This window comes from Elephas maximus, chromosome 3 (genome assembly GCF_024166365.1).
Source record: "Elephas maximus indicus isolate mEleMax1 chromosome 3, mEleMax1 primary haplotype, whole genome shotgun sequence".
NCBI lineage: Eukaryota > Metazoa > Chordata > Mammalia > Proboscidea > Elephantidae > Elephas > Elephas maximus.
The window spans coordinates 45088629-45110921 of NC_064821.1; the positions used below are offsets into that span (position 1 = coordinate 45088629).

Consider the following 22293-nt stretch of genomic DNA (forward strand, 5'->3'; position numbering starts at 1 on the left):
CTGAGGAATAGACAAGTTGTTTCCACATTTTAACTTAAGAATAGTGTTGTCATGAATATAAACTAGATGTTCTCTACAACAGGCGTTTCTGGATTGTGGAGTATTAACTAAGTATTATAAAACTGCTCTTCCAAGTAGCCACATATATTGTTCCCCTCCTAGCGGTGGCAAGAGTTCCTGTTTCTCCATGTCTTCATTTTAACATTCGTGCTATCAGACAGATATATTTTTCCAATATAATGGGGAAGAAATGATTTTATTCTGGATTTCTCTGATTACTCGTGAAACTGAGCACTTTTTCCTATGTTTATTGATTATTCTGGTTCCTTTGTGAATTCGCTCTTCATATCCTTTGCCCTTTTTTTTTTTTCTGTTGTTTAGCTACTACTGATTTGGAGTAGCTCTTTTATAATCTTTCTAATTCTAAAATTTCTAAAGTTTTGTTTTTCATACTTGGGTCTTTATCTCATCTGGAATTTATTTTTCCATATATGTGAAGTTGGATCTGTTGGGGTTTTTTGTTAGTTTTTGTTTTGTTTAGTCTTGCTTTGCTTTTTCCATGTGATAGTCAATCAACTCAGCGTTATTTTTTTCTGGGGGCGGGGGTTCAGCTCTAACAGGTTTATTTTACTTGTAAAAGGAGTCACTAGGGGCTTATGCCTCTCCAAAAGACTGACTCTCAGCATTGTTTATTACTTGGTCCACCCTTATTCTTTGTGGTAGGCAGAAGAACAATCCCACAAAGATGTCCACATCCTAATCCCCAGAACTGTAAAGATGTTGTTACGCTGCCAACAAAATTAAGGTTACAGATGGAATTACGGCTGCTAATCAGCTGATCTTGAGAAGGAGAGATTACCTGGGATTATCTGGGTGAGCCCAATGCAATCACAAGGGTCCTTATAAGGGAAAGAGAGAAGCAGAAGGGTCAGAATCAGAGAGAGATCTGAAGATGCTATCCTGCTGGCTTTAAAGATGGAGGAAGGAGCCAAGTAATGAGACAGCCTCTGGAAGCTGGAAAATGCAAGGAAACGAATTTTCCCCTAGAACCTCCAGAAGGAACACTTTATTTTAGCTCAGTGAGACCTACTGTGGACTTCTGACCTCCAGAAGTGTGATATAATAGACTTGAGCTGTTTTACGCCACTAAGTCTTTGGTAATTTGTTACAGCAGCAACAAGAAATTAATATACTTCTTACCTATAATTTGTCATATATAACAAATGTCGTATTATATTTTTTCCTTATCTATTTCTGTAACAATGCCACTCTGTTCTAGTTACTATAACTTCATTGAAAGTCTGCATATTGAGAAAAATGAATCCTACCTTCTGATTCAAAGCTGCCTTAGCTATTCTTGATTATATAGTTCTTTAATTAAAATATATATTAAAAGAAAATAAACGTAGTACACAGGGGAGACCATTCCAATCAGAGAACATTCCAGGCAGAGAACAGAGCTTGAGCTGACAACTTCAAAATCATGGCCTGGTTAATGCATCACAACAGCACAAAGCAGCAGCTAGGAAAAGTTTCAAAACCACTGGGCTATCATTCCTGGTAGTGGATGATTTCAAAACCAAACCCACTGCCATCGAGTTGCTTCCAACTCATAGTGACCCTATAGGACAAAACAGAACTGCCCCACGAAGTTTCCAAGGAGCAGCTGGTGGATTCTAACTTTGGTTAGCAGCCAAGCTCTTAATCACTGTGCCACCAGGGCTCCTCAAAAGCCTATTAAACAAAAGAAACCAAACCCCATTGCCATCAAACCAATTCCAGCTCATAGCGAACGTGTAGGACAAAGCAGAGCTGCTCCATAGGGTTTCCAAGGAGCATCTGGTGGATTCGAACTGCTGACCTTTTGGTTAGCAGCTATAGCTCTTAACCACTACACCACCAGGGTTTCCACAAAAGCCTATAAGCCTATTAAAAGTAATTGAAGACTTCCACTACTTGCCAAAATAAACTAACAGTGATCGGATTTACCCTCCTATTTGAAACAAATTTTAAAAATAGACAAAATATATAAAACCACAGTTTTCAAGATACTGGACTTCAGGCAACAAAGGACAGTGATCCTGGAAGACAGGAAAAAAAAGATGAGACCCCGGATTACCCCCGCTGACCACACTGAGTGAGTCTGCAGGTCACAACACAGGGAGGGAGAGCCCAGACAGTACACAGTGGGCTTCCTAATTTGAAAAGACCAAGCTGAGAGTCCAGAGAGTCCAAGGAAGCTAGAGTTTTCAGGACAGAGTACTAGACAGAATGAGCTGCACAGAGAGAGAAGTCTGGACATTTGCGGAGGAGCCCACTCTAGAATTCAGCAGAGTAATGACCAGAAAGCAATGATCAGTAATGACCTCTCAACTGGACCAATAAGCAACATCATGGTAAACGGAGAAAATATTGAAGTTGTAAAAGATTTCATTTTACTTGGATTCAAAATCAACGCCCATGAAAGCAGCATTCAAGAAATCGAACGACCCATTGCACTGGGCAAATCTGCTGCAAAAGATCTCTTTAAAGTGTTAAAAAGCAAAGGTGTCATTTTAAGGACTAAGGCACGCCTGATCCAAGTTATGGTGTTTTCAACCGCCCCATATGCATGTGAAAGCTGGTCAATGAATAAGGAACACTGGAGATGAATTGATGCCTTTGAATACCGAATATACCATGGACTCCAGAAGAACAAACAAATCTGTCTTGGAAGAAGTACTGCCAGAATGCTCATTAGAAGCAAGGATGACAAGACTTAGTCTCATGTACTTTAGACATGTTATGTTAGCAGGGACCAGTCTTTGGGGAAGGACATCACGCTTGGTAAAGTAGGTCAGCGAAAAAGAGGAAGACTCTCAATGAGATGGACGGACACACTCGCTGCAACAATGGGCTCAAACATAATAATGATTGCGAAGACAGTGCAGGACCAGACAGTATTCTGTTCTGCTGTACACAGGGTTGCTACGAGTCAGAATCGACTCAATGGCACCTAACAGCAACAACAATGATCAGAAAACTACCTAAGGCCAGGGGGAAAAAACATTTGAATGGGTTAAAGGGAGCAGTACCCAGTATTCACAAAGGGCCAAAAATAGTGCCCCTGTTTACAAGAGAGGGGAGGAAGGGAGGGGGGAAAGGGGGTTTTCACTAATTAGATAGTCGATAAGAACTATTTTAGGTGAAGGGAAAGACAACACAGAATACAAAAGAGGTCAGCACAACTGGACTAAACCAAAAGCAAAAGAAGTTTCCTGAATAAACTGAATGCTTCAAAGGCTGGCGTAGCAGGGGCGGAGTTTGGGGACCATGGTTTCAGGGGACATCTAAGTCAATTGCCATAATAAAATCTATTAAGAAAACATTCTGCATCCCACTTTGGAGAGTGGCGTCTGGGGTCTTAAACGCTAGCAAGCAGCCATCTAAGATGCATCAACTGGTCTCAACCCACCTAGAGCAAAGGAGAATGAAGAACACCAAAGACACAGAGTAATTATGAGCCCAAGAGACAGAAAGGGCTACATAAACCAGAGACTACATCAGCCTGAAACCAGAAGAACTAGATGGTGCCCAGCTACAACCGATGACTGCCCTGACAGGGAACATAACAAAGAACCCCTGAGGGAGCAGAAGAGCAGTGGGATGCAAACCCCAAATTCTCATAAAAAGACCAGACTTTAATGGCCTGACTGAGACTCGAAGGACCCCAGAGGTCATGGTCCCCAGACCTTCTGTTAGCCTAAAGCTAACTCTTCAGACAGGGATTAGACTAGACTGTGGGATAGACAATGATCCTGGTGAAGAATGAGCTTCTTGGATCAAGTAGACACATGAGACTATGTTGGCATCTCCTGTCTGAAGGGGAGATGAAAGGGTACGGAGGGTCAGAGGCTAGCCGAATGGACACTAAAAGAAAGAGAGGAGGGAAGGAGTGTGCTGTCTCATTAGGCGGAGAGCAATTAGGAGTATATAGCAAGGTGTTTATAAATTTTTGTATGAGAGTCCAACTTGATTTGTAAACTTTCACCTAAAGCACAATAAAAATTTTTAAAAACAGAGTGCCCCTGTTCCCATCAGCCAGACTGGGAAACCTCATAATTCAGAGGGCACTGAGGATAGTACTCTGAAGGGTCCTGTCACCTTAGTGAGCAACTGCTGATCTGGCCCCATCTAACAAATCTTAAAAGTGAGACAAAAAGCACCAAACTGTTCCCAAGACTCAAGAATACTTACCAATTACAAAAATATCCAGGACCCAATAAGACAAAATTCACAATGTCTGGCATCCACTCAAAAATTACGAGGCAAGCAAAGGAGCAGAAAAATACAACCCAAATAAGGAGAAAAATCAATTGACCAAAACTAATCCAGAACTGACAAAGATGTTAGAATTAGTAGACAAGAATATTAAAATAAATATTACTGCATTTCATATGTTCAAAAAGCTAGAGGAAAGATGGAATATGTTAAGTAGAAACAGAAGATATTTTTTAAAATACCCAAACTTTTAGAGATGAAAATTATAATATCTGAGATGAAAAATATACTGGATGAGATTAACAGCATATTAGACATTGCAGAAAAAAATGATTACTGAACTTGAAGCCATAGCAATATAAAGTATCAAAAATGAAACAGAGAGAAAAAAACACTACCAAAAAAACAGTGAACAGAGTATCAGTGAGCTGTGGAGCAACAACTTCTAGCAGCTTAACATATGTATAATTGGGACCCCCAAAGCAAAGGGGAGAAAGCAACAGAGGAAAAATATTTGAAGAAATAATGGCCAACAATCTTTCACATGTGATGAAAACTATAAACCCAGAGATTCAAGAAGCTCAGTGAACCCCAAGCATGCAACTAGTTAAAGGACAATTCCGGACATAAATGCAGGCAGCACCAGACAAGTTTTAAAATCTTCAAATGTCTGCATGAAAACAGTCAAAGCAACTGGGAAAGTAAAGCCAAAGGGCCACAGACAACATCCACAATTCATCCAGGCCCAAAAAATCAAATAATCCCACCCTCTCATCATAGTTTATAATTAACTTAAATATAAGTCCTTCAAACATAACTAGTTCGTAATTGAAATACTTGGTAAGTTCTCATCTAAACATTTTTGTGTAGGAAAAAAGAATGTCTAAAAATTCTGTTTCATTTTTAAAATGTAACTGTGAATATATGTCAAAGAGGGAAAGACACTAGATTTAAAGCAGGGGGTAGGTTAGAAATAAATCTGACCCTTTGCTTAGTATTTTTAAACTATGTATTCTATATCTCCTATGCTTCCAGCTTTATCAAATACATTTGGAAATTTATTCTAAACTGACTCTGACAGAAAATGCATGCCTACCACCCACCACTGCGAGGGATTCTAGCAGATATTCTGGCAGTATCTCAAGTACAAGGGGTACATTTCAATACCACTTATAGAAGATGTGACTATTAAATGTACACATTGGTGTTAATCAGCAATTCTCAACAATCCAGTAAGCACAATATTCAAAAACTGAAAGAACAAAACCATCAAATGGACTATCTTTTTGAAAAGAATGAAAATACTTAGTGACGTGGTTTGTCACAAAGCAGTCAACTATTAAGTCTTGCTACCTGAATAGTCTTAGGTACATCAGAAAATCCTGGACAATCATGAAGTCCAGCACAGCAAGCTCCAGGCCCAAGAAACAAGCATTCTGTTCCCACCACTTGGAAAATTAAATTTGAAAAGGCCAGTTTCCATAAATGAATCTCAACTCAGAAAAAACCATTCCCAAATTACAGAATTACTAATGCCTTTACGCTAGCACTCAGGAACCCCAGCAAGAAAAACTGGCCAAAAAAAAAGAAAAGCCTTTCCTGGAAATCTGCATATTATCCCACAGAGGAAAGCTATCGGAAGGATGGGTAAATACTAAGCTCCTCTCAACAGGCTTACATGTTGGTTCATTCCCTACCTTTCCGTCTGGAATCTGGAGACAGAAGAGTGTAACCGCCTGTGATCTAGGGCTTCTAGGACATTCTTTCAGCTGGCTAAATCTCCAGAAGCCCAGAGCCAAAGGCTCAATACTAAATCAGGGTGAACTTCTCAAACACTCCCTTTTAACATCCACTCTTTCCTTCTCGATAGATGGAATTCTCAACCAGGACACCGGTTTTGGCAGTCCTTACGTATAAACTAAGGGGCCCTGGTGGTGCGGTGGTTAAGCACTAGGCTGGTAACTAAAAGGTGGCAGTGTGAATCCACCAGCCGCTCCAAGGGAAAACATACAGCAGCAGGGGCGTAGCAAGGATAACCAGCTCCCAGGGGCAATGTCTAAGTTGCACCTCCCCCCCAATTTCAAGATGGATAGATGTTGATAGTGGCAACCGTCAGGAGAAACACCTTCCCCTTCTTGTCTGGCTGCCTCAGTCGGGCGCCTTTCATATTTGTGGCACCTCAAAATGTCATTCCATGCCTTGTCTGGTGTCCCCTTGGACTTGTCACCAGGGACAAGTGTCATCTCCCCGACCTCCCACAGAAGCGGCATCTGCTTCCATAAAGATTACAACCAGAAGAACTAGATGGTACCCAGCCACAACCGATGGCTGCCCTGACAGGGAACACAACAGAGAAACCCTGAGGGAGCAGGAGAGCAGTGGGATGCAGACCCCAAATTCTTGTAAAAAGATCAGACTTAATGGTCAGACTCGGACTGGAGAGTCCCCAGAGGCCATGGTCCCCAGACCTTCTGTTACCCAAAAATAGGAACCAATCTAAAAGCCAACTCTTTATACATGGATTGGACTGGAATAAAAAAACGGGATGGAAAATAATACTGGTGATGAACAAGTTTCTTGGATCAAGTGCACACATGAGACTATGTTGGCATCTTCTGTCTGAAGGGGGGATGAGAGGGCAGAGAGGGCCAGAAGCTACCCAAATGAACACGAGTAGAGAGAGTGGGGGAAGAACTGTGCTGTCTCATTGGAGGAAGAGCAATTAGGAGTGTATGGCAAGGTGTATGTAAATTTTTGTATGACAGACTGACCTGATTTGTAAACTTTCACTTAAAGTGCAATAAAAATTAATTAAAAAAAAAAAAGATTACAGCCTTGGAAACCCTATGGGACAGTTCTACCCTGCCCTGTAGGATTGCTATGAGTTGGAATCGACAACAACGGGTTTGATTTTGTGCTATAAACTCAGAGGCACTGAACACAAGGTACTGGCCACAGCAGAGCCCCAGCCAGCCAACCAGATACTAAACTAATAACCAGTAACAGCTCTTTAACCACCTACATGCATGTGGAATATGTTACCACCCACGGGGCAAGGGCTGGAGCTCTGCTGGCAGCCTTTACTGCCTGCAGCCAATTCTACATCTCGATATCAAGCAAAAACTCAGTTAACTGATTCCAATTAAAGCAATCTGTGGCAATTATCCTGCAAGTCTGATGATCACTATACTGGACTGAGTATCTTTCCTTGGGAACAGATGGAAGTCATGCTGTGTGCTTGAGAAGTGAGCTCTCTGCAAACACTTACTTGAAGGGGACGTGGGTGGCTTCTTGGAGGCCTGCCGCCGCTCTGCCTTGGTGCTGCTGGCCCGCTCCAGAGACGTGTCCAAGTGTTCTTCTGGGCTAAGTGAGTACTGGAACTGCACTGTCCCGGACTCCATCTGCTTCACCTGTGATGAACCACAGTGAGAACAATGGTGCCCAGTGAAGGTAGCCTGCACACTCCTTCATTAGCATTCTTCTGTCAGAATAATTTGACCAGGAGCAATTCTCCCAGACCTAAGACAAAGTCCACGGAAAACCAAGGACTTCTGAAGTCATATGTTCTTAGATTACAATCTTTTCTGAGCGGTAGACAATCTGTTGTGGAATTAAAATCCCAGAAAGCCATATTACCATGGCATGGCCCTTCCACAAGCAGAAGTCGTGGTATGTCTCCACTCTGAATGTTGGTTTTTATTAATTAACCTACATGAACTTGACTATGAGTTTTAACACACTGTCAATGTATGTAGTACAAGGAGGATACAGGACAGGTCCATCACGCCAAAACATCCCCTTGGGCTGCCGCCTTTATAATCACACCCTCCCCCAATCTTAGCCCCTGGCAATAACTGATCTGTTCTCCCTCACTGTCATTTTTTCTTTCGGTTAATGTCATATAAATGGAGTCATACCATATATACCTTATGAGGCTGGCTTCTTACCCTCAACACAACGCCAGTGAGATTTACCAAGTTGCTGTACACATCAACAGTTTATTCTCTTATGTGATTGGGTAGTGTTCCACTATACAGATGTATCATAATTTGTTTATCCATTCGACCATCTGAGGAACATTTGGGTTGTTTTTTATTTGGGTGATTATAAATAAATAAATTTTTAAAAACATTGCCATCAAATCAATTCCGACTCAGGGCGGCCCCATGTGTTACAGAGTACAACTGCGCTCGATAGGGTTTTCTTGGCTGTAATCTTTATGGAAGCAGACCATCAGGCCTTTCTTCTGTAACGTGGCAGGGTGGGTCCAAACCACCAACTTCTAGGTTAGTACCACCCAGCAGCCTTGTTATTATAACTAGGGCTGGTGTGAAAAGTGGTATGTGGATTTGTGTGTAAACCTAAGTTTTCACATCTCCAGAATAAAATACCATATTTTTATGCAAATAATATTCACATTATACATTTCTGGCCAACCACGCAAGCCCCTCATGCGTTATCTTCCTAAGTGTACTATGCACGATATATGTGTGGGCACTTTATCTGCAAAAATATAGTACCAAGGAGTAGGATTGGTAGGTAGGTGTATGTTTAACTTTATAAGCAACTGCCAAACTGTTTCCCAGAGTGACAGTATCATTTTTCATTCCTAACCAGCAATGTATGACAGTTCTAGTTTCTCCACACCCCTGCCAGCACTTGGCTATTGACACTATTTTTTATTTTAGCCATTCAAATAGGTATGTGGTTGTATCTCATGGTTTTAATTTCCATTTCCCTAAGGGCTAATGATATTAAGTATCTTTTTATTTGCTTATTTACAATGCATACATCCCCTTTGGTAAAGTGTCTCTTCAAGACTTTTGTCCATTTTTTAATTGGGTTTTTTGTTTTCCTGCAGATGAGTCTGGAGAGTTCTTTATATAACCTGGAGGGAAGTCTTTTGCCAGTGTTATGAGTTGATTTCTGTCCCTCAAAAAAAAAATGTTCGTGTCCTAGCACCCAGTACCTGTGAATGTGACCTTATTTGGAAATAGGGTCTTTGCAGATGTAATTAGTTAACAGGAGGTCATATTGGAGTAGCCTGGGCCATAATCCAATGTGACTGGTGTCCTTATAAAAGAGGAGAGACACAGGCAGGCAGGCACAGAGGGAAGAGGACCATGTGAAGACAGAGGCAAAGACTGGAGCAGTGCATCTACAAGTAAAAGAACACCAAGGATTGCCAAGAACCACCAGAAGCTAGGAAAAGGCAAGGAAGGACTCCTCCCCTGGAGCCTTCAGAGAGAGATCACTGCCCTGTCGACACCATGATTTCAGACTTCTAGCCTCCAGAACTGATACATTTCTGTTGTTTTAAGCCACTCAGCACTAGGAAACTAACAGTCAGATACGTGACTTGTAAATAATTTCTTCCCATCTATAGCTTGTCTTTCCACTCTCTTAACAGTATCCCTCTTAGGAAAAAAAAAGGTTTTATTTTGATGAAGTCCAATTTATCAACACTTCTTCTTACAAATCATGCTTTTGGTGTCATGTCTTTAAAAGTCTTTGCTAACCCTTCTCCTATGTTTTCTTCTAAAAGTTACGAAGCGTTATTAGGTTTTATATTTAGATCTGTATTCATTTTGAGGTAATTTCTGTATATGGTATAAAGTTTAGGTCAAGGTTCTTTTTCTCTGAGTTTCCAGTTGTTTCAGAACAATTTGTTGAAAAGATTATTTTTTCACCCTTAAATTGCCTTTGCAACTTCCTCAAAGATCAGTTGCCGTATTTGTGTGATTTACTATTCTGTTCCATTAATCTATGCACCAGTCCCTTCACCAATATCACTCTGTATTGGCTATGATAGCTTTATAGTTAGTCTTAAAATTGTGTAGTATACTTCCTCCAACTTATTTTTCTTTTTCAAAATTGTTTTTGGCTCTTCCAATTCCTTTGCTTTTCCATATAAATTTTAGAATCAACTTGTCTATATCTACAAATATTAAAAAAAAAAAAACAAATCCTGCTGGGATTTAGACTGGAATTGTGTTAAGCTATATATAGATCAATTTGGAAAGAACTGACATTTTGACTATGTTGAGTCTTCCAATCCATAAAATACATGTCTTTCCATTTATTTAGGACTTCTTTGATTTCATCTAAGATTATAACTACAATGAGAATAATGACGTCCAGGAAAGGAACTGTTTTATAATCGTCAGCACACAGATCCTATACATATTTTGCTTTGGAAGTAAAATTGTTTTTAATTTCTGCTTTCCAATTGTTCGTTGCTAGTATACAGAAATGTGACTGATTGCTCTATATGACCTCGTATCCTGTGATCTCGCTAAACTCATTTACTCATTCCAGGAGGTATTTTGTTTGTAGATTCCTTGGGACTATCTACATAGACAATCATGTTGTCTGCGAATAGGACAATTTTATTTCTTCCTGCCCAATCTGTATGTCTTTTATTTTGTTCTCTTGCCTTATTGTCCTGGCTACAATTCCATAAATGTTGAGTAGGATGTTGAATGGTGAGAGTGAACATCCTTGGCTTAGGGGAAAATCATTCAGCCTTTCACCATTAAGTATGATGTTAATTAAAGGGTTTTTGTAGATAACCCTGGTCATGTTGAAGAAGTTTCCTCTTACTCCGAGTTTGTTGAGTTTTTGCCCTAAAGGATGTTGAATTTTGCCAAATGCTTTCTATGCATCAATTGATATGATTATGAGGTTTTTCTTCTGGGCTGTTTGTTGTTGTTAGGTGCCATCAAGTCTGCTCCAACTCACGGAAATCAGAAACACTGCCCAATCCTTCACCATCCTCACAGTCATCGCTACATTTGAGCCCATTTTTGTAGCCACTGTGTCAATCTATCTCGTTGAGAGTCTTCCTCTTTTTCACTGACTCTCTACTTTACCAGGCTTGATGTCCTTCTCCAGGGACTGGTTCCTCCTGATAACATGCCCAAAGTGTGTGAGATGAAGTCTCACCACCCTTGCTTCTAAGAAGCATTCTGGCTGCACTTCTTCCAAGACAGATTTGTTCGTTTTTCTGGCAGTCCACGATATATTCAATATTCTTTGCCAACACCATAACTCAAAGGCATCAATTCTTCTTTGGTATTCTTTATTCACTGCCCAATTTTCCCATGCATATGAGGGGACTAAAGATATCATGGCTTGGGTCAGGCACACCTTAGTCCTTAAAGCGACATCTTCACTTTATAACACTTTAAAGAGGTCTTTTGCATCAGATTTGCCCAATGCAGTATGTCATTTGATTTCCTGACTGCTGCTTTGATGGGCGTTGACTGTGGATCTTTAGACTGCTAACACGCTGAACTGCACTAATTGATTTTCAACCACAGAACATAAAGAATTCAAGAGGAAAATACTTTATTACATTTACCATTTCTGTTGCTACTTCTTCATTCCTTGTATTCCAAGTTTCCTTCTGGTATCATTTTGCTTCTATCTGAACAAATTCCTCTAGCAATTATTTCAGGCATGTGTGCTGTCAATAAACTCTCTTAGTTTTAGTTCATCTGAGAATACCTTTATTTCACCTTCAGTCCTACATGCTATCTTTGCTGAATACAGAAATTTGGATTCACAGTTCTTCCTGTTAGCACTTCTTAAGTGTTCCAGTCTCCTCTGGCCTCCATTGTTTCTGAGGATGAATCCAAATTGTTGTTTCCCTATAAGGGATGCATCATTTTTCTCTGGCTGCTTTAAAGATTTTTTTCTTTGTCTTTAGTTTTCAGCAGTTTATGATGTATCTGGGTGTCGATCTCTTTGGATTTATACCCAGGGTTCGCTGAACTATTTTTAGATCTGTAGGTTTATGTTTTTTGCAAAATTTGAAAATCTTTCAGCCATTATTTCTTCAATAATTTTTTTCTGCACCATACTTTTTTTTTCTCTACTGAGGCTCCAGTAACACAGGCATTAACGTTTTTGGCACTGTCCCATAGGTACTTGAGGCTCTGTTCATTCTTTTCCAATCATTTTTCTTTCCATTGTTCAGACTGATAATTTCTATTGATCTATGTTCAAGTTCACAGACTGTTTCTTCTGTAATCTCCATTCTCCTATTGAGCCCTCCTAGTGAGTTTTTTATTTTGGTCATTTTATTTTTAAGTTCTAAATTTTCCAATCTTCTTTATATTTTCTATTTATTTGCTGAGACTGTCTACCTTTTCATTTGTTTCAAGAGTTTCACCCTTATTTCTTGGAGCATATTTATAACAGCCGCTTTAAAGTCTTTGTCTGATAACTCCAACATCTGTGTCATCTCAGTATTGATTTTCACAGTCTTTTGTCTTTTTCCGTACCAGTTGAGATTTTCCTGCTTTACCAATTAAATGGTATGACAAGTAATTTTAGACTGTATTCTGAACATTTTGAATATTACGTTACAAGACTCTGAATCTTGTTAAATCCTATGGAGAAATGCTAATATTTTTGTCTTAGCAGAAACTGACCCAGTTGGGTTCAGGCCACAATTTATACCCAGCCCTCTGCTGGATGTGGTTTCAACGTCAGTTCCATGTTCAAAGTCCTTGCAATGCTATTCAGATCTCTCCTGCATACGTGCCACACAGCTGGCGACTCAGAGACTAGGTGGTAGTCTCTCTCATGATTTAGTTTTCCAAGTCTTTATTATGCTGTTTAGGGTTCAATTCAAACATTTGCAGCTTGTGACTTAGCCCGGGATTTCATAAACAACTTCATGAGGTCACTTTCCAAGCTCCTCCCTCTCCACAAGCTCCTAGTACTTTCCATTCCCTGGGGTTTTCCTTCTCAATCCTCTAATCAGGCAGCTGGGATCTGATTACCCTGCTCTGCCGCACACTTCCCACGAATGTTTCTAAATCCAAGACCAAGCAGTGGGAGGACAGAGTGCTTTATTTAAAGAAGGACAAAGTATATAAATGCTATAGTACTCTCTATCATGATAGGAGATTAATATATAATGATTAAAGTTGATAAACTAGAACCATTCCCAAAGCCGACTCTTCAGACAGGGATTGGACTGGACTATAAGAAAGAAAATGATACTGGTGAGGAGTGACCTTCTTGGCTCAAGTTGACACATGAGCCTATGTGGGCAGCTCCTGTCTGGAGGCGAGATGAGAAGGCAGAGGGGGACAGGAGCTGGCTGAACAGACACGGGGAATAGAGAGTGGAGAGAAGGAGTGTGCTGTCTCATTAGGGGGAGAACAGCTAGGAGTACATAGCAAGGTGTATGTAAGTTTTTGTATGAGAGACTGATTTGATTTGCAAACTTTCACTTAAAGCACAACAAAAAAGGAAAAAAATGATAAACTAAGAAAAAGCAGTAAAAGCATATTATTTAGAAAATAAAGGTAAATATCATAAGTTGGAATCAACTCGACGGCAATGGGCTTTTGTTTTGTTTTGTCTTTATCTTAAGTCACAGTTAAGAGTTCAAAGTGGCTGCCTTCAGGGAGATAAATTTTTTAAAAAGACAATTATTTACTCAAGGAGTAGTTCTTTAAGAAAGAAAACATAATCATAGCATACTACTTAGCTTCATAATAAATAATCATAATAAAATTTACTTACTCAAAAATTACAGAATATTTATAATTACATATTTATATCTTCCTCGATTAAGACCTGCCACTCCCACTCAACTGTTCCACGGGAACAGGGATATTTTTCCAAGAGTATATCTAGATGCTCAATAAAAATTAACCGAATGAATGAATGAGATAAAGAATTAACTAAGGGAGAGGGACAGCGAGTAGACAAAGATAAGAATGGTGCCTAGGTTTCCAACCTGTCTAACTGCACATATGTTATCTTATATATCATAAGACGTACAGAAGAGGCAAAGGAGGAACAGATTTTACAGTGCAGGAGAGTGAATTAAGTCTCTGAGTAAAAAACCCATCGCTGTAGTGTTGATTTCGACTCATAGTGACCCTACAGGACAGAGTAGAACCACCCCATAGAGTTTCCAAGGAGCACCTGGTAGATTCAAACTGCTGACCTTTTGGTTAGCAGCCGCAGTTCTTAACCACTACGCCACCAGGGTTTCCCAAGTTTGTGAGTAGCTTTAATTAATTATATCTATTTAGAGTAGTAGTTCTCAACCAGGGACAATTTTGCCCCCCAGGAGACATCTGGCAACATGTGGAGACACTGTGGGTTGTCATAATTAATGGGGTGCTATTGGCATCTAGTGGGATGCTGCTAAATATCCTCCAACATACAGGACAGCCCCAACAGGGAATGGTCTTGCACTAAATGTCAGTAGAAATTCTAATTTACAAGTTGTGTTCCTAGTGAAAACTGGCAGTATGTGATACACATTCACTCCTCACTAATCGACATAGTTAGGTTCCAGAAACCAGGTCATTATGTGAAAATCAGCATTATGCAAAAATGGAGGATGACCACATCAGATCACAAAATACTATGTGGGACACATACATCTCTCTGGACCTGATAGGCAAAAACGCAGGTGGGTGCTGTATATCCCACTGGCCAAGAAAGGGTTACTGCCAGACATATGTCGTTAATGGGCAAAATAGTTGGATAGCAGATTTTTTCACTATTGTTGTAAATGCAAAATGTTGGATAACAAGACAATCAATAAGTGAGAAGTAGGTGTATTTGTGTCCTTGAAACAGTCAAACCTTCAAAAGACTCAAGCCATAATACAATTTAAATGCTTAAAAAGAAAAGGGAATGTAGTGGTATGACAAGCCTAGAATTAATAGGATAAACATTTATTTACACACACACATACAGAGAGCAAGAGGGAGACAGAATGGCAAAGGCTTCAGGATTCCCGATGGCAATTTTATAATAAGGCCTCAAACTAGACCATGTGGGAATGCAGCAAAACATGGTCCTATAATGAGAGACAGTCTTTATAATAAGAAAAGCTGCACCATCAGCTGTTCCCTTACTCAGGTCTCCAAAGCATTACCCAAGCCATAAATAACAACACTGGAGATCATGTTTGTCGTAATAGTCAGCACACAGGTGAAAATACTGAAATAACAGACAAATGAGATAACTGAGCATGAGAAGATTCATATTTGCACTGCAGAAACAAATTGGGACACATTTTAGAACCGTAAAGAGAAGAATCAAACAGAAAAACCAAAACAGAAGTCCCACCACACATCTCAGCTGGCATGGGGGCTTTGATCCAATGTCTGTAGGAGTCCAGGTCACTAAGGAAGAGCCCCAGGGCCATCAGTGGGCAGGCAGGCAAACAGCCAGAGGATGTAACCCCTCACATACACTTCAACTAGCCCTGCCCTTCTTTCTTCCTGTTTTCCTTGCCAGGCTGTGTTTCAGAGCATCGTTTAGATCAAAGTCTTATCCACTCTGAGGTTATCAAGAATAATGTCGGATTTACAAGTAGTACACCTTTTTTTTAATGTTTTTTTCTTGCTTTTTTTTTTCACTCCCCATTTCCCACTCCTCCAGCACCTGGTAACCACTGATCTACTTTCTGTCTCTCCATATTTGCCTATCCTAAATATTTCCTAAAAATGGAATCATACAATATTGGCCCTTTTGTGACTAATATCACTCAACATCATGTCTTCAAGGTTCATCCATGCCATGGCATGATTCAGAACTTCATTCCTCTTTATGCTGGATAATATTCCACTGCACATACCACAGTTTGTTCATTCATTCATCCATCAATGGACACTGGGTTTGTTCCACCTTTTAGCTGCTATGAGTGACACACTGTCCTACTTTTACTTGTGTTCCTACACTGGGGTTTAGACAAAGTTTCATTTCAAAAATGTTTTCTAAAAAAGACCAGACTTTCCGATCTGACAGAGGCTGGAGAAACCCCAAGAGTATGGCCCCCAGACACCCTTTTAGCTCAGTACTGAAGTCACTCCTGAAGTTCACCGTTCAGCCGAAGATTAGACAGGCCCCTAAAACAAAATGAGATTAAACGGGCACACAAGCCCAGGGGCAAGGATGAGAAGCCAGGAGGAGACAGGAAAGCTGGTAATGGGGAAAGCAAGGTCGAGAAGGGAGAGTGTTGACATGTCGTGGGGTTGTTAACCAGTGTCACAAAACAATACGGGCAATAACTGTTTAGTGAGGAATTAGTTTGCTCTGTAAACCTTCATCTAAAGTGCAATAAAAACTTTTTAAAAAATATCAAACTGTTAATAAGAAAATAACTTTTTGTACTTTAAAAAAATTTTATAAAGAGTATCTGCTTTGAGCACTGTGCTCTTTTAAAAACTCTGTGGGGTCCAACTGACAACGGCAACTCAGAAAATCAGATAGCAAACTTAGGAGCCTGTAAGTTTATGTTAATGGGGGAGCAACAATTCAGAAAAGGAAGGTGAGAATGGTTGCACAATAGGAAGAATGTCATCAGTGTCACTGGATTGTACATTAGAAACCGCTGAGTTGGTATATGCTTTGCTTCTCAACAACAACAAAAAGTGAAATACATTTAAAAAATAAATAAACCTCAAAAAAACATGTTTTTTAAAAAACCTGAGACTCCCTGCTGTGGTCCAGCCCTTGTGCATAGTCAGGAAAGCCAAGGTCCAGTAGGCATGAGGGACAAAGTCACAAAGACGAGCCAGCCTGGAAGCCAGACTACCCAGCTTCAGCACAGTACTTGTTCTACAAGAAAGCCCACTGGCAGAGGGTCACACAGAGCCCGTTTTCTAACATGCCAAATGCTCCAAGCATCCTTTGTAAAAACACACATATAGTAGCGGTCTTGCAATATGTGCACAGATGACGGGCATGGGCCCCATGAGTTACTGCTGGAGACTGAAGGTGTGGCCTCGTTGAGTTTGCATCTGACTAGTACTTAGCAATCAGCCTCAGCGTTTTAAGCATTTTCGTGCATATCCATGACACAAAAAAATCCTGTTCACGAAACATATGCAAACGTATTTGTCAACTTCTAGTAATGAAAGTGTTTTCTAGAAGCTCCCTGGAGAAGCAGCATGCTTAAGATGTAACAGCTTACCTCCTCGGAGCTCATGCTGGCTGAGGGCACCTTGTAGACCAGACAGTGCGAGGGGCCAGGCTGGGTGCCGCCCTGCAGAGGTAGGGTCACCTGGCCAGAGGTGGCATCCAGACCTGGGCTCCAGACAGCCCAGCGAACCATGTACATGCAGGCCAAGTTGGACAGCGAGGTGGCAGACACTGCCTAGAGGTGAAACAGAGCATACCTGGGCATGAGCCATCACTAAGTCACCTGGGCAGGGTACTCAACCGGGCTTTCAGACTTGAAATTTACCTAGGGCTCAGTATGAGTGACACAAACGGGTTGCTCTCAACTACTAACCTAAAGGTCGGAGGTGTGAAGCCCCCAGCAGCACTGCAGAAAAAACGCCTGGCAATCTTCCGTAAAGATTACAGCCAAGAAACTCCTGTGACGTACAGTTCTACTCTGTAACACAGGGGTCTCTGTGAGTCGGAATACCCTTGACGGCAATGGGTTTGGTTTTTATTGTTCAGTGCCACAAGCACAGGGACCGTCAGTTCCACCTGACAAAACAAAGCACCAAGGCAGGATAACAGAACACCCATCACAGAGAAAGTAGGGATGCCCCTTCCCCTTCTGAAACCCCACTCCTAGCCAGGACCCCTCCCCACCCAGACACGTCTCCTTCTCCGGCTCAGACTGCAATGCTCTTAAAGATGCCCGTTGGGGCTTAGAGAGCAACGCATTTTAACGGCTCCCCTGCTTCTGTAGGAGCCCTGGTGGTGCAGTGGTTAAGCACTCAGCTGCTAACCGAAAGATCAGTGGTTGGAACTCACCAGCTGTTCCACAAAAGAACAATGTGGCAGTCAGCTTCCAAAAAGATTTACAGCATTGGAAACCCTATGGGGCAGTTCTACTCTTTCCTACAGGGTTGCTATGAGTTGGAATCAACTCGAAAGCAATGAGTTTTTGCTCCTATAAAGGATCGTTCTGCCGGTTTATAATCACTCTGTACTCTAATCCATTAGGAAAATACCAGGAGCAGCACTTTGTTTGCGATTGGAAACTTTATAAGAAAATGAAGGATACACAGGGACATTCAATTTCAGGCTGTGAGCATACATGTTCTCATTTAAAGTGTGCATTTTATACACGTGACTTTGTATGTAATTGTGCAATCAATCCGATCAAATTTCATACGGCATGCCTCTTCTCACCTTCTCTGTCACTGGCCAAATGAAAAGAACAAGGACACTAAGAAAACCCTCGGGATAAGTGTGCCACATTTAAAGTGAGACATTTTGACAAATAAGGTTTCAGAGCTCGGCTCAGCAAAGCATTTTAAAGTTACCACTTTCATCCTTCTATTTATAGAGTAGTAAGAATAAAGCTAAACTCCAGCCTTGGTCAGGGACAGAAATCCCCACCCAACTCAGTGACGAGGTTTCTGATTTGCTGTCATAGTCACGTACAAGGAGACTTCAGAGATGAGCTGCTTTAGATCCAGGCCTGGCTGACAGGTGGGCAGGCTTCTTGGGAAGATGGAGCAGAACAGCATCACCTGGGAAGGCAAATTCTCTACCTGAGGCCCAGGGTTTAAATACCATATCAGTCAGCCTGGGGGCTGGGGAGGAGCAATTTCCACCCCAGAGGGTGCTATCCTGCATGAATCCTGAGCAGCTCAGTCCAAATCTTCTGCCCAGGGATGGGCCAGACAAAGCCGACCAAGCCTGCCTCAGACCAAGACCCCATGCCTCGGTGGCGCTGTGAGGGAGAGCAGCAGGCCAGAGGTAATAAGTGACAAGGTGCCATCAAGTGGATTCCGACTCACAGCAACCCCCGTGTATCAGAGTAGAAGTGTGCTCCATAAGGTTTTCAGTGGCTTAATTTTTCAGAAATAGATTGCCAGACCTATCTTCCAAGGTGCCTCTGGATGGACTCGAACCTTCAAACTTTCAGTTAGCAGCCGAGCACTTACCCACTTGTGCCACCTAGGGACTCCTAGACCAAAGGTGATGGTTGTTGCTGTCTAGTCAACTTCAACTCATAGCGACACCATGTGTACAGAGTCGAACTATGCTCCGTAGGATTTTCAAGGCCCTAATCTTTCAGCAGGAGATCACCAAGCCTGTCTCCCGAGGCACCTCTGGGTGGGTTCAAAATGCCAACCTTTCAGCTAGTGGTCAAGCATGTAATGGTTTGTGCCACCCAGGAACTCCTAAGGCAGTAGGTGTGAAAATGAGTGAGGAGAACAGGGCATGAGCACAGTATTCCGCTTTCTAATGCTTTCTTCATGGGCGGCAGAGAGACAGCGGTGCCCTTCTAGGTGGTAGGCGAAAGGGAAGGAGGAGTACAGGAGATTGGGGCTCCTCGCCACCTCTGGACAGCCCTGGCTGAGCTCAGGCTGTCCCTGTAAGCCTGGCCCAGGACACTCGCCTGGCAGCCCTTTCCAGCTGCATTCCGTGGTCACAAGGAGGGAGGGCGACCCTGAAGGAGGCATCGGGTCCACACCTGTTGGACAAGTGAACAGCACCCTACACAGCGAAAGGATGTGCCCAGGAGCACCCACTCACTTGGGGTGCACCAGGAGCCAAAGAGGAAGGTGGGGCTCCAGCAGTGGTGGCCAGGGCTGGCAGGCCTTGCATATCTGGCTAGACATGGGTGAGAAGCTGTGCCATCATCACTGCCAGGACCAAGGCAAATCCCCACCCATACACAAAAGGACTGCTGGAATCTTGACACAAACGGCTTGATGAGGGTTGAGATTTACCGAGCTTAACGCTTGCCAAGTTCACGTGCAAGGAAGTCCAAGAACAGAAATGGAGAGCTGGCTTCCAGACTCTGTCTTGCTGCTTCTGTCCCACCCTGTTACAGCCTTCATAGCCACGTAGGGAAAGTCCAGAATCAGCATCTAGTTTTCAGTTAATGTCTCTTTCCAGAATTTCGATCATAGCTGGTGTTATTAGACCCCAAACCACCCACTTCAGCAGGGCCCTGTCTGATCCTTCACCAGAACTAAATTTTAGCTCCTCGGCTAGGCTAATGCCACATGCGTGCCCCTTTACAGGGGCGGGTTGGGGACAACTTGGGTCTCTGCCAACTTGATGAAGAAAATACCCACAACCCTCTGTCCTGGAGGTGCAAGTACTTCTTAGAAAAGTAAGAAACCCAAGCACATGACTCTGTGCCACACTTTCATCATTTGTCAAATACAAAACAACATCTGCCTCTTCCCCCTCCAGTTAGCTGGGTGACAGGTTACAAAACGGTTCTGAGCAAATTACAGTGTATCAATGAAAAGTTGATTATAAATCTATTTCTCTTTAAAAGTCAAATTAGTATAAATACATTAGGGAAACTGGCCACTAAAAGGAAAAAAAAAAAACCTATTAGTATTCAATCACGTTTAGACTATTTTTGTAAGACAGTCTTCTGTAAAATACAGAAGGTTATGAGAGGATCAAAAATAAAATGCGTATCCAAATTTTCATGCTACTAATGCAATTCCTTTGGGTTTAGTTTTTCAAATTAAGTGATTCCAATACTTAATCTTCCAAATCCAGAGTTGTTTTTGGTTTTTCAGTTCTCAATCAATATGAATCTCTTCTGTGTGGAGTATCTGTCAGTTACATAAATATCCATTTCCCTCACGTTTGTTTTGAACAGCTCGAACAAAAGAGATGGTTAGTGAGTTATTGATCACTCCTTCCCATAGACTTCAGCAGGATCTTCAGGGAAGGGCAGCACCTCCACTGCCTGTATTCTCTGACCAGCAGCCTCTGGTGGTACCTGCAGCTGAGAACCTCCCTGAAGCCCACCTGCTCCAGGGAGGTCAGATATATCAAAGTATGCAGACGGCCCAAGAGCAATCACTTAATTGGACAGCATAAGGCTCCTCCCATTAGTGACTTCAGGAGTCTGCGGGTGGCACAAACAGCTAAGTGACCAGCTACTAACCAAAACGTTGTTGGTTTGAACACACCCAGAGGTGCCTCAGAAGAAAGGCTTGGGAATCTACTTCTGAAAAATCAGCCATTGGAAACCCTATGGAGCACAGTTCTACTCTCACACACATAGGGTCGCCAGGAGTCAGAATCAACTCGACAGCATCTAGTTTGTTTTTTTATTAGTGACTTCAGCTACTTCATAATACCTTATCTCATCAACATCCCAGGCACTGTAATCTCACCGAATCCTCGTAACTACTGTGAAATAGCAAACACGTGTGAGCAGAGCCTGGCTGAGCAAGAACAAGGCCAGGCCCAGACATACAGACCAGGTTCCCATGCAGACACAGGGACCAGGGTCCCATCCTGACACAAAGACCAGGGGCCCCACGCAGACACACGGACCACGGGTCCGTTCTAGAGGCAGAGCCAGATGTCCACACCTGCACAGCCACAGGCACTGACAACTCAGAGTTCAGAAGAGGGGCCACATCTGAGGTTCTCTTCCAATACCAGGTTTTCCAGCATTCTCACTGAGGTCATCGGATTCTTGGCTGTTGAGGTGAACATGTTGCAAGGCCTGAGGAATGGAAACCCACCCAGGTGAAGAAGGAGGAGAGACAGAGATATCCAGGGCCAGGGGTCTTCACCTCTCCCTCCTCACTGAGGAAATCAAGGAGTCCGGGGGCCAGGGCAACGCCACTGGGTAAAGAAATTCCAAATGTTCCAGGGAGACCCAAGAAACGGACATCACCCTGAAGTTATTCATTGCATAAGATGGAGCAATTATATGCTCCAAATTAGACATACTGTGGTCCTGGCAGCTGCTGTAGGTTAATTTCCTTCATAGACATTCATGGTGGAAAAGGAAACCTAACAACATATAATTAAGGTGATTTATTGCACCCCTGTACCAAGCAGTATATTCAGTGTCACTTAAAAGCCCAGTAACCATTTGATGGGCAATATTTTCATTTCATCCCACGGAGTAATTACTTTTAAACATACACATGAGCAATGCAGAAAAACTGGGGAAGGTTTTAAAGAAAGTTACACAACCTCAACTTTCACGCTCTCCAGAGAGTTTATAACCCTTTGACCCTCTCTGCACAGCAGACATCGACTTAATAAGGGCTGGAAGCAGCAGCAGAGAGAATCTTGCAA

At 42.0% G+C, this 22293-nt stretch overlaps 1 protein-coding gene across 9 annotated transcripts in view; it reads right to left on the bottom strand.

The window, feature by feature from the left end:
- NPHP4 (nephrocystin 4) overlaps window positions 1-22293 on the bottom strand; it is a 139355-nt gene that overhangs the window by 61692 nt on the left and 55370 nt on the right. For all 9 annotated transcript variants that reach the window (XR_007516516.1, XM_049877726.1, XM_049877727.1 and 6 more), the window contains 2 exons: window positions 17222-17404; window positions 7529-7670 (listed from right to left, as the gene is read on the bottom strand). Coding sequence is in view for 8 of the 9 variants with exons in the window: in XM_049877726.1 (XP_049733683.1) it covers window positions 7529-7670; window positions 17222-17404 (325 nt within the window). In the remaining variant the exon portion in view is untranslated. The remainder of the gene's footprint in view (window positions 1-7528; window positions 7671-17221; window positions 17405-22293) is intronic.